The sequence below is a fragment of the Eubalaena glacialis genome, chromosome 9 (assembly GCF_028564815.1).
Source record: "Eubalaena glacialis isolate mEubGla1 chromosome 9, mEubGla1.1.hap2.+ XY, whole genome shotgun sequence".
NCBI lineage: Eukaryota > Metazoa > Chordata > Mammalia > Artiodactyla > Balaenidae > Eubalaena > Eubalaena glacialis.
Window position 1 is genome coordinate 73,583,463 of NC_083724.1, and position 12,318 is coordinate 73,595,780.

The window sequence follows — 12,318 nt, forward strand, 5'->3', positions numbered from 1 at the left end:
GAAGAACCAACACAGACAGAAACATGCTATAACGTCGCAATGCAAGAAAAAACAAATAATGGGGTTTTTAAAGGCCAGGTGGCATCCAATGGTATAATAATATTCCTTGAGTCAACCGTGCTTCAAAAACAGCTTTTCATTAGGCTGTACATGCAAAAGAAAACCCAACACAAACTTATGAAGGGTGTCACTCCCCAAATCAAAGAAACTAATCAATTATGGGAAGGGATTATGATTATCATGAACCTCTATCATTACCTCTTTACTCCATAAGCCATATTGAGCAGATTGTCCAACCTGCAAAACACACATTTAGCAAACTTCAGTTTTTAATTTTTCCCCTTGATGTCCAAGAAAGTTGGGCTCGTTACTGCCACCTTCCAAGGGGATGTTTATGTATTAATTGTATGTGAAGTCTCAAAACAGTGGGTCTTCTTACATTTCTGAGAGGATGGTACCCACTGCCATAAAACAGTAGCTCTTCCAATGGATAGAGTTTATCTCTACAAGGGTCAGGGAAATCAGTGGTGGTCATCTGAGGAAAGCCTTTCAAGAGGAAATGTGGAGGCTCTGGAACACTTGACATTTGGGTTCTCACCTTTTGCAGGCAAGTTCTAAGCACTCCACAGGCACCTACACGTCCTTATATTATTTTTAATTTTCAGAGCTATTAGTTCCTGAGTATCATAAGGCACTCAGATTAAGGGACTTGCTCAAGGCCAAAGAGTTAGTACATGGTGGCATCGATATTCAAATTCTGCAGTTTACACAGAATTCCATAAATTTCCCTTCAACCCCCCCAAATACAAAGGACTTTCATTTCTGAAAATCAAAGTGGTGTTATTATAGGTAAAAAGAACCTTATAGGACAACCTCAGCTAAACCTCCCATTGCTCAATGTGTTCAGCTGAGGTCCACAGAACGTAAGACGACAGACTCACTGAGTAACAAAGCAAGGACTTCAGACCCCAGTCTGATGCTTATTTTGATTGTCCTACAAGAAGTATAGTCCCACTACTCAAGGTGTAAGAAGCAGGCAGATAGAAACAAACTTGAGCAAGCTTCTCTTAACAATTTTTTTTTACGAAGTAGATGGCGGTGGGTGGGTACTCTTTAAAACTCTCTACCCTTTTCCTGTTTCAAAAATTAAATTGATAAAAAAAAAAAATTAAATTGATGTTTTAAGCACTCGATTCTTCTTGCTTTATCAGTTTCAAAGAGACCATTCCGATGTTCCACATTTGTGCAATGCGTACCAATCAATGACGTGTGTTTAGAGGAGGTAGGCATAAACGAATACCTCAACTGCCACAATATTCAACACTCTCCAAGTAAGACCCTGGGTCAGGGGAACATTTTTTTCTTTAACAGCCATGAACAGTTAAGTTTGAAAAATGTTTCAACCTTATTGTCTAACCTGTGGCCTCAAGTGAGGCTAGAGCACACATGAGAAAGCAACCCCTCCTAGTTTCATAAAAGCCCCAAGACACCTCCTTCTGGTCTTTCAGAACTGGACAAAGAATCTTCACAGGTTCTTATTCCCAATTACCTCTGCACATTTGTGTGTTTTGTAAAATTGAAAAGAAAGAACCGAGCTGATTGTAATGCAAAGTACTATAAAAAAAAAAAAGAACAAATCACAGTGACAAAGGAGCCTCATCTGTGTGTGGTGTGTGCCTTGTCCCTCTACTCTCTCAGGAGCAGGGACAAGTTCATTACTCATCGTACCACTAATCATGGAGCACAGACGGACTGGGTCACTACAGGTTTACAATTAGTATCTGTTGACTGAATAAAAGCATTGAGGTTACTAACATTACCCTTAACTACTTAATCCAGAGTAAGAACTATCAGGAGGGCAGGCTGGGGAGCCTGTTTGCACATGCTAGGGGGAGAGCACATGTATGGAAAAAGTACACAGGTGGGAGGGGGATTTTGTTTTGTGCAGAGGTAATGAGTATAGTCAAAGATGCCATACCCTTATACTCCAAAGTAGAGGTCACAAATACCAGAAATAAGGATGCAAACAAATTAGTATCATCAACAATAAAGTAATCTGATACAGATAATTTCATAGAATTGTTGAATGATCAATACAGAATGCATTTGGCACATGACACCAGTAGAACAGAATAGCATATTGAGGTCTGCTTCCAAAGTACTCAAAGGCTCAGATGCAGAGACACCAAAACAGAGTCACATCATCTCTGCCCATTAACTATGCAGACTCTATCACCACCAGCTTAGGACACTAACCAAAAGTCCAGTCCAGAGTCCTAAGCAAGTTTTCAGTATTTTCAAAGTAGGGTAGAAACCAAAACTGCCCCAGAAGTGGATTACATGTGTTAAAAGGAGAGAGATCTCATTTCTCACTCTCCACCCCAGGATTCTCCAGGCAGGAGGCCTAGGACTTTTATACTAGGATCTCTGAGGACCCTCTCAATGAGCCTCATATTTGCCCTACCTGTGAAATCCTGTGTGATACCACGATCCCGCCCACTGATATCTTCACTCAATATTCACTTTAGAAAAAATTCAGTCCTATGGAATTCAAGCCAAGTTATCTGCCTCTCCCTCTCCCTCTTTGCTCTCCTTGCCCCTCCCTCCTCTCCCATCAACAAGGAGGAACATGGCACCTAAGAAACAGGACTTAGGCAACACTGAAAACCCCTGCCTGCCCACAGTTGGACCTAGCAGTTTACCCTGCTCTCAGTGCCGCACACCCACAGGAGCTGGGGGAAGGCAGGGTGTGCTCCACTAGAGCACCATGTACCCCAAGCCTTGTAGAAGTTGGAAAACTGTCAATTAGGCAGTTAGCTCAGATACAAGGACCACTATTACTCTCCAGAATTATACATTTTTTCTGGGTCTGTCCAGAGTTCAGGGATAGCCATCTTTTGCATGTGATCATTTAATGACAGAAGCCAATTTTTAATGGAGACCAAGTTAATAGCCTCCAGAATGACCTAGGAGGGGTGTGTGTGATGATATACAGCTGTATGGCAAATAAATATTAAAGTGTCCAATAAAATTTTTTTCTAATTTAAAAATAAAGTATTCCTTACTCATATTGAATAAATGCACTGCATCCAAAGCCCTCACTCAGTCCCCATGCATCACATACTTTCCTGAGGGAAGACTGAGCAGTCCTCAAAGGGAAAGTGACACAGTCACCTGTTCTTTAGCATGGGCATAATCCACTTTACAAATAACACGTTAAGTGCATTTGAACGATTAGACTGGAAAACCTAGCTTTAATTAAAACAACCCTCAAAGAAGAGGTAGTTTTAAAAAGATTCCTGCAAACAACAAATCATCATCACCATCATCACCATCATCAGAGGGAGGATGACACCAGTAAGGAAAGCCCAAGTAAATAAGAAAAGGGAGAGTTGATTATCTCTCCTACTCCTAGTACAAGCTACACTATGAGGTTAGACAAAATAATCTAACATGTCTCACGTGAAGTCAGACAAGAAATTCCAAATTATCAAGATCATAATTTTATGACTCTTGCTTTAAAGGTATATTATTTACTAAGATATTATGTAAGTGAAAAATGAGCCAGTTAGCATGATTAGCAAAACACTGATATATTGTTTATTTCATCCTTATTTTTATTTTCTGTGTATGATTAGGGTTTACGAATTAATGAATATAATAGCACAAGCCCCCATGTGCATATAGTTTATGACTACATGCCTAGTTTCTGATTGTAAGTGGGCAATATTTTGAATAGAATATTCCCATTTCAAAGCTAGATGTTTGTAAGTAGAGAGTAAAAAGAAGGTACCTGCCCAGTTTCCAAGAAATTTAGCTGACAGACTATGGGAGGGCCTACACGCAGGTAGAAGGGGAAATGTCAGTCAAAGTGAGAAATAAAAATATACAGAGAGATTACTAATGGGTAAGAAAATAAAACTCTGAACTCTACAAATAATGGTTCTCAAAACCTCGCTAAAGATCACCGACCAAGATCTGCTTTGAAGTTAACCCACAACAAGATCACCAATTTATCTCCTTATCTAATTCCTCTAAAAAGAGAAAAAAATTATTCGGGAGGATTGATACCAGTTTCTTCCCAAAGTAAATTGTGATACTGCAACCAGCACATGACTTAAATGAAACTCAAGTGCTGATTTAAAAGGTTCCTTTAAAAATGCATAAAGGCTTATTATAGAAGCAGGCACACAAGCCATTAGACTAGACCACATTTAATAAAATTAAGGCTGCTCCACAAGAAGAGAGATGAAAAAAATTTGGCTGAAAGTTTAATTCAGATACCATGTCCCAGGAACATACTTAAGGGGCTTGAATTACACTATCCATCCAAATAAACAAGGCCGGTCTTATTTTGAAAACTGTAGTCAATTAAATAAGCCTATTAGATTAGCAGTGCTCATGTTAAAATAATTCTCTTTCTAATTATTCATATGGGTTGACTGAGCCATAAACCTCACAATCCCACTTTTAAACTTAACTCTTATTACATGGATTTTAATTTTTTTTAACCTTAAAAGGTACATTTCATAAATATTAAAAACATCCTTGGCTATTAATATTTATAACTTGTATTCGCCAATCTCTCTCAACTCCCGAGGCACTATGACAACATAAAAACACACAGTGCAAAATTTTCTAAGTGTCCGCAGGAAGGTGACAAACTCAAGGCTGAGAGCATTAGAACACAGAAACTAGAGACAAAAGATCTAGGTAATGACCTAGGCCTGAACTACAGAAGAGCAAAATACCAACAAAGTAAGCCAGTCCTTCAATTCAAGAGTCTTTCTGAGATGAAAGAAGATTCAACCTTAATTCAATAGAATAAGGGGAAAAAAATCAAGGTAATGACAGACCAGGTTCAAACATATTAAAGAAAAGCAACCAAACACACAACAGGCTAAACTTAAAATCTAGGAATAAAGGCTCTCAATTTCTTGTAACACTGAATCTAAACCAAACACCTTCACTGAGCTCAAAGACTAGTTCGTAATTTATTATCTGAAGATGGATTATGAGAAGTGGGGTGACGGAGACAAGAGTTAAGAATCTGAAAGTACAATAAACATCTTCCCCGTTTTCTGAAACCAAGTTTCCCTTAAAACAGACAACTCTTATTCCCTTTTTCCAAAATTTCTTTTTATAGGAGATAAGGAAAGTAAGAATCGCTAAGTTAATTACATACGGAACTAAAAGATAAAAGCACAGAATGGGCAGAAGATATTTTTTAAAATATTAAATCTGATCATCAGAACATCCTGTAAAGCTTTACCCAATTAAAAAAAAAAAAAGCATACAGGGAGGGGGCTAGATGAAGTTGAGAGCAGATAAAATAGCTATCAACAACCTAATATTTGAGTCACCTACATGCCTTGACATTTCAATAATCAGGCATTCTCCTGGAGATCCTATCATTTCAGTCCTCTTGCTCAATCTTTCTCAGAATTCAATCTTGATTTTAAAAGCACAGTTTTACTCAGTAATTACCATAAAACAAAAACCAGAGGTTAAATTGGGAAACACCAAAAATAACAATTTAAACTAATACAGCTTTCTACTAACATCAAACATCTTGTATTTTCACAGTATTAAAATCAACCAGTAAGTTTCAAAGAACTTTCCTCTACCTAAGCTCAAAATTCTTTTCTAGGCCCCAAAGAGCTCTGAAGTTAACTGGATAGGCTGCCTAGGAAACACCTCTAAAATTCCTTCATGCATGTCTGTGCTAAATTTGCAAAAACATATCACTCACTTAAGATGCCACACAGGAAACCTATAGGCAGAGCTAAGAAATGGCTTTGTGAAATTTCTTTCTCTACAAGGGCAAGCAGCAAGCAGCCTCATGCATGTCTTCCTCCAGCCCAATTACCAACCACCACAGTCAAAAGTGGCAGTGTTTCCTTTCTACCAATGCTTTTTTTAAACCTTACAAAGTTAAAGCAGAGAGTGAAGTGAACACAAGGCTTAGTCAACTGGGTACCAAGTCATACAGTTCCAAATGGAGCCTTCTGACAGTACACCCTCTTCTCCCAAGGCAAAAGCCACCCTAAGTAAGAAATAAACATGGTGTTTATGGAAAATTTCTTTCTCATACCTCAGGTGACGTAATTTTTTTTTAAAGGAGATATTTTACTAATTTTTATCTTTACTCTCTTCAGCACTCTAAAACACCTGAATGAAAAAATGCATGTGATTTAAGCTAGAAAACATATAACTCTTTATTAAGCAAAATTTGTGACTATATTTTTGGTAATTAACTATTCTGCTCCAGCAAGGAAATAAAATTGATATTCACTGGTGATAAAAAACAAAACAAAAAAACACTAGCATGGAGGTTACACGGCATTATGGCTGCAGTAAACCATATGGCCAAAAAGGATATTAAAAATGTTACGGAAGATAAAAAATGTTTATGTCTCTGTGCTCTGTTTAACATCTAAAAGTCACCATTCTTCTCACATGCAGATTAGGGATTTTTTTAAGTGACTTAATGACTTAATCTGGTTGTTGCCCCAGTATTAGAATAAAATTTGGAAAATTATAATATTTATACCCGTCTATGAGATAGAATATCCTCTTTGGGCTAAAAATGCATGGTCATTCTATGGACTATACAGAGGTTAGAAAACTACCACCCACGGGCCAAATCCAGACTGCCATCTGTTTCTCTACAGCCCAGGAGCTAAGAATGGTTTTTACGTTTTTAAAGAGTTGTTTAAAAAAAAAAAAAAGACACGCATCAGAGACCATGACCCACAAAGCCTAGAATATTTACTATCTGGGCCTTTACAGGGGTTTGCCAACCTCTAAACTGCAAGGAATAAAAACTTAAAAAGGGAAGAAGGACCTATTTATAAAAACGTAATATCATCACATAAGTTAGGTACCCTTAGTGGTGCACATATTACAAAACAAAGTAATTGAAAGAGCTTGACCTAAAAATTAAAACACAAGGATAAGATTTTATCAAGAAAAAAATTAAAAAGGGGAATTTGGAAGCACTGGAAACAGTTAAGAAGACCCCAGCATTCTGTAGGTCAGGGTTTCTCAACCTCAGCACTACTGCTGTTTGGGGTCAGATAATCTGTTGCTGGTGGGGGCTATAACTGTACATGCAAGGTGATTAGCAGCATCCCTGGCCTCTCCCACTAGATGCTAGTGGCACCCCCCACTCAAGCTGTGCCCACATAAACGTCTCCAGACACTGCCAATGCCCCCAGAGGGGCAAAACTACTCCTGGTTGAGAACCACTGCTGTAGGCTATTGTCCTTTTGTCCCCACCCTGGATATTTGCAAAAGACACTATTCCCCAAGTAGGTTTTCTCTGTGCCCATAAGAAAAAGAAAGAAAACAACAATAATAATAGCAAACCAGAGACCGTGTCAGTAAAAGTACTAGACAGTGAACCTGAGAGTTCTGAGTTGAGTAGCTGGGCATAAGAACCAGACCAGACTTACCTAAAACGCTGTGCCTGCTGAGCTAGTGGTCCTGGATACCTTCTGTTTGGAGACTGGTACAGCTGGGAAAGGATGGCCTGATTTGTTTTTTGGCTTGGATTATTAGCAAACTTTACAGTGATTGGCTCTGTGGCACCAGGAGGTTTCTGGCCATTTAGGCCTTTGATAGCTTCTTCTGCCTCAATCCGCTTGTCAAATCGAATAAACCCTACACCCCTTGATATGCCTATGGTAGATGTGGGTAAGGATTTGGGAAAGAGGGAGTAGAAGGAGACAGGAGGGAGAGAAGAAAGGATAAATTAATTTTTCCTTCTCAAGAACATGTTTTCACCCACATATAACATCTGCCACAAAATCACATGAGGAGAAAAGTTTTACCTTGACTTAGTAGCAATTCAGTATAGCATTACAATTTTGTATTTTTTTAAATACATGAAATGCATTAAATTAAATTAACGCATTTTAAAGTCCATTACCACATGCTACCAATAAGCCAAGAAGAAGAAAGCACACAAGCATATCCATGTTTCCTTTCCCCACCTTCTTCTCTCCCTCTCATGCACTCACACTCTTTAATAAAGTCAACAGTATGCCTGACTTGTACTTTTCAAATTATGCTATTGGACAAACAGTTCAGAAATGATGGGCACAGTAGCTCTTTTTCTTGTAACAAGGAGAACAGAAACAGACATTTGCTAAAAATGCTAAAAAGCTATGCTAAAAATATACGCACAGTGGTAGAAAAATATATTTCAGCTACATTTTTAAACAATATAATTCTACTTAATCATATTATATAGGAAACCGACCCTTTAAGAAAAATGTCTGAAGAGGCTTTTCTGGTTCCCTGAAGTTCCCCCACTGTTTTGAACTGGCTGTTCTTTATTAGAGAAATAACATTATATGGAGAAAAAGAGGTGAAAGAGGAGGTAGAGTTTAAAAATAAATAAGATAGAAGTAAAGGCTCAAAGCTTTCTTTCTTTGGCAGCATTTACTTCTGACTACGGAATGTCATTCCCTGGCTCCCACTCTCCCGACCCTGAGAGACAAGAATGGGGGAAGGCAGAGGGATGGCCAAATACCTGTCCAGCTTTTGAGAAATGGTAGCAGGAAACCCAACTCATTCCATTTAATTAGCTTAACAGGCTATTTGGGGTGGCCATAGCTGGCCATCATGAGATTAGTAGTTGTAGGGAAAGACTTTCTTGGCAAGCAAATTGGTAGTAGCAGTACCAGCTTGGGACTAGCAGTGAGAAAAGCCTAGATGATTCAGAGTATGTCACTGAAGAAAAGAGTGAGAGGTTATTAAGAAAGATAGGCTAAGAAAATGCACTAGACCATTATGATTTATAGGAACTTTAAAAAAGGATAAAGGTCTGCTTGCTTTACAATTAATACTGTGTAAGTTGAAGAGCTTAGAATTTTACTCTAAGGTAGATGAGGCATTTTTTCCATATACACTTACCTCAGACAACCCCTATCACTTCACCTTTCCTATTTAAGCTATACCTGCTGCACATTATTATCACCTGATGGCTGAATAACAAAATTGCAGGATTTTTCATTTTAGGTAAAGTGGATAATTTCACTCTGTAAGTCATAAGTATAAAGATGAAACGGTGAAATGACAGCAAATCTATCCTTTCAGTTATCTATTAAGAATGAATAACCCCTAGGACTTGACTATTCCATAAGAAAAGCATTAGATAAGCAACGAAATGGCCTCTATATAAGATGAGTCATCTAAACCTATGGTCCTCAAATCTGAGCATGCATCAGTATAACCCAAAGGGCTTGATAAAATGCCCACTCTGAGAGTTTTATTCATTAGGTTTTGGGTGAAGCCCAAGACTGTGCATTTCTAAGGAGGTTCCAGGAGGATGCTGATGCTCCAGGTGCAGAATCACACATGAGAACCACTGACTAAACCAGGAGGTGGCGAGATAAATCCACCTGTGAGCCCACATACTCAGGATGGACTTGCAGTTAAGAGACGCGCTTTCTGTATCACGGGTGAAAGAAATCTACTTTTGATTCACAAGTCCTCACTGAGAATGAATGAATGAAAAAGCATGAATATTATGAACAAAATATCAGGCCATTTTTGTTGCTCTAAACAAATATATCTAGATTGCTAGGCCTGGATTTCTATTTGACCCCATTAGCAGTCTGTGTGATACAATACACTGTGATAGAATGTATGATAATTACGAAATGCAGCTAAGAAGAAAAGACCACATTTTTATATACCCTCACTGGACTAAATTTTCTCCATACAGCAAAACCTACAGGCCATTCTCCCAAGTATGTGAATGATGGTAGATATCACTTTACTCAGAACTCAGAAGTATGGTATTCAGACTCTGTAAGAGATTAATTAACAGCACAGAGGGGCATAACATAGGCTGCTTCTGATCAAATTCAGGTCAACTAAATTGATCGTCACTTGAAGAATTAAAAACTTGGCCTGACTTTACTCTGTGGGCCATTGTTTCTTTAAAAAGAAAAAAAATCACACATTGTAATGTACAACTATCTCCACTGGTACAATAATTATGAGAGAGAGAGAGATGGGAAAGGAGAGAGAAAGAGAATAGGGAGAGTGAAGGAGGGGAGAAAGAAGAAACACACAGAAAAAAGAAAAACCTATTTTCTTAAAAAACAAACAACCCACCCCCCCCCCCCAAAAAAAAAGACTACCCACAAAATCTTAATGTGACTGCTTGAGTATATGGCACTATAGGTTATTTTTTCCCCCTCCTTACCATGTTTCCCTAATTTCATTATGTTTTAAAAAGAATATTGTTTTTACAATAGAAAAATATGCCTGTGCCTTATTTTTAAGATCCATAATCAAATCTATATTGCTAGTTTTTAACTAAAAGCTTTAGCAGAAGAGCTAGCTCCCTTACATACAAAATTTTTAATAAACATATTAGTCTTCTTATTTTGGTTTGGTTAAAAGTAATATAAGGGATAAAATAAATTTTTAACATTCAAAATTTTAAACTCTTACACATGCCTATACAACACAGCATGGACCTGAAAAATAGCCTTAACAGCAATTACCAGTGTAGATGTAGTGTAATCCGCTCCTGGAGAATTAGCTGCATTAAACTATGCTTTTCACAAAAATAAGATTGTTTATTAGTACTTTATAAGGAGGATGGGAGCTTTTTTCATGCAGCAGCTTGGAAATGAAGATTAATTTGTAATAATTATTTGTAATAACTTACATGTAATAATTATACTTATAAATTTATTATAAGCCACAAAACAGACTCCAAACCTGCACCTTTGCGGAGGAAATGACTCAAGCTTGCTCACTACACTCCACAATCTATTCTTATCCATGCATATCTATGAACAGTCCCAGCAGAAAACTGCATTTTCTGGCCCACATATACCTTTGATGTGTTCCAGAGGCAAGACTTCTGTATGGGAAGGCAGAATATTTCACCATCTGCCAGTCGGAGAGCAGAAAAGATTGTCCAGAGCAGCTGCCTACTTACCAGTGACCTGGTCAACCAGAATACGAGAAGTAATAATGCGTCCGTATTGTGAAAAAAGTTGTTCCAACTCCTTCTGTGTCATTGTTTTCGGAAGTCCACTGACGTACAAATTTGCATCTCTGATAGAAGCTGAACTTGGGCGAGCATAGGAAACCTGGAAAAGAGCAATGAAACGTATATGCACACTCAGTGACCTCCCTTCCAAAACCCAAAAACTGCCTCAAGTTAGTTAGCAGCTTTTGCATTAGAAGTACACAACAAACAATGAAGTTCAAGCAAGTCCAGAGTGAACTGTTTCATTTCTGGAGAAATTCTCAACAAATGAGAAACGCCATTCCTTTGCGTGGAGAGAAGACAGTATTTACCCCTAGCTTTGTAAGTGTTCAAAACAGACCAATGGTGCACATAGCAGAGTACTACTCACGGTAATAAGTTGTCCTTGAGGGGGGAAATCCCCCTAAACTAGGGATTTAAGCTCAATCAGAAGACCAAGCTTAAAGATTCTAAATTCACCTGACACATCTGTGTGAACTGTTTTTGTGCTTCTCCCATCTCGGGGGTTGGGGGTGATGGTACAAAGTTTCTGAAGAATTTATTATAAGTACGTCCTTCTGATTTATTTGAAAATAGCTATCGCCCTTAAATTTCAAGAAGCTGAAGTATGAATGAACTGTACCTCCCGTTATCCTTTGTCTACTGTCTTCTTGTCCACAAATCTCTTTAATCTTGATTTTCAAAAGGTCTTAAGTCCGTCTATTGGTTTATTGACTTTACCTGCCATTTTAGGTACCCTTTCAAAAAGCTTCCCATCTTTGAGATATAGTGTCCAAAATTCTACCAGGATGGAAGGCACAACAAGTCCATGTGTACTTATCATCAACACTCTTTACATGAACTCCAGGAGGAAAGGAGCTGTATCTGTCTCTCTTATCACTGTATCCTCAGTATCTTAGCACATCACACGTGCTAGAATATCTGCTGAGTAAAGCCAGGCTAGTACCCCATTGATCCCGTAGGTCCACAACAGTTTGCAAGGCACACAGCATTCAAGGAGAGTTCATCAAGTCATCTAGATCTTGCCCAAACTGTAACCGATAGCTCTGTGCCTATAACCTATCTCTGCCAATTTTAAGTTAGTGCTGAGTCTCATGTGCTATTTTGACCTCATGTCCTTTAGTTTAACTGTAAGCTCTTCTGGACTGACTACTAGGACAGGAACTTCACAGTATACCCCATCTGCCAGACCATTCATAAAAATGGCCAATGAGTCTACTCCTGGGCTTGATTTGGTGGAGTATCATGACAAGATAACTTCTGCCTGTTCATTGTAGCCATTACTATCCACCTTT

At 38.3% G+C, this 12,318-nt stretch overlaps 1 protein-coding gene across 6 annotated transcripts in view; it reads right to left on the reverse strand.

The window, feature by feature from the left end:
- ELAVL2 (ELAV like RNA binding protein 2) overlaps positions 1–12,318 on the reverse strand; it is a 71,347-nt gene that overhangs the window by 667 nt on the left and 58,362 nt on the right. For 4 of the 6 annotated variants that reach the window (XM_061199128.1, XM_061199126.1, XM_061199127.1 and 1 more), the window contains exons 4-6: positions 10,970–11,123; positions 7,458–7,683; positions 259–297 (exon numbers count right to left, since the gene is read on the reverse strand). In XM_061199128.1, coding sequence (XP_061055111.1) covers positions 259–297; positions 7,458–7,683; positions 10,970–11,123 — 419 coding nt within the window. The remainder of the gene's footprint in view (positions 1–258; positions 298–7,457; positions 7,684–10,969; positions 11,124–12,318) is intronic. The other 2 variants (XM_061199130.1, XM_061199129.1) reach the window with 1 other exon arrangement.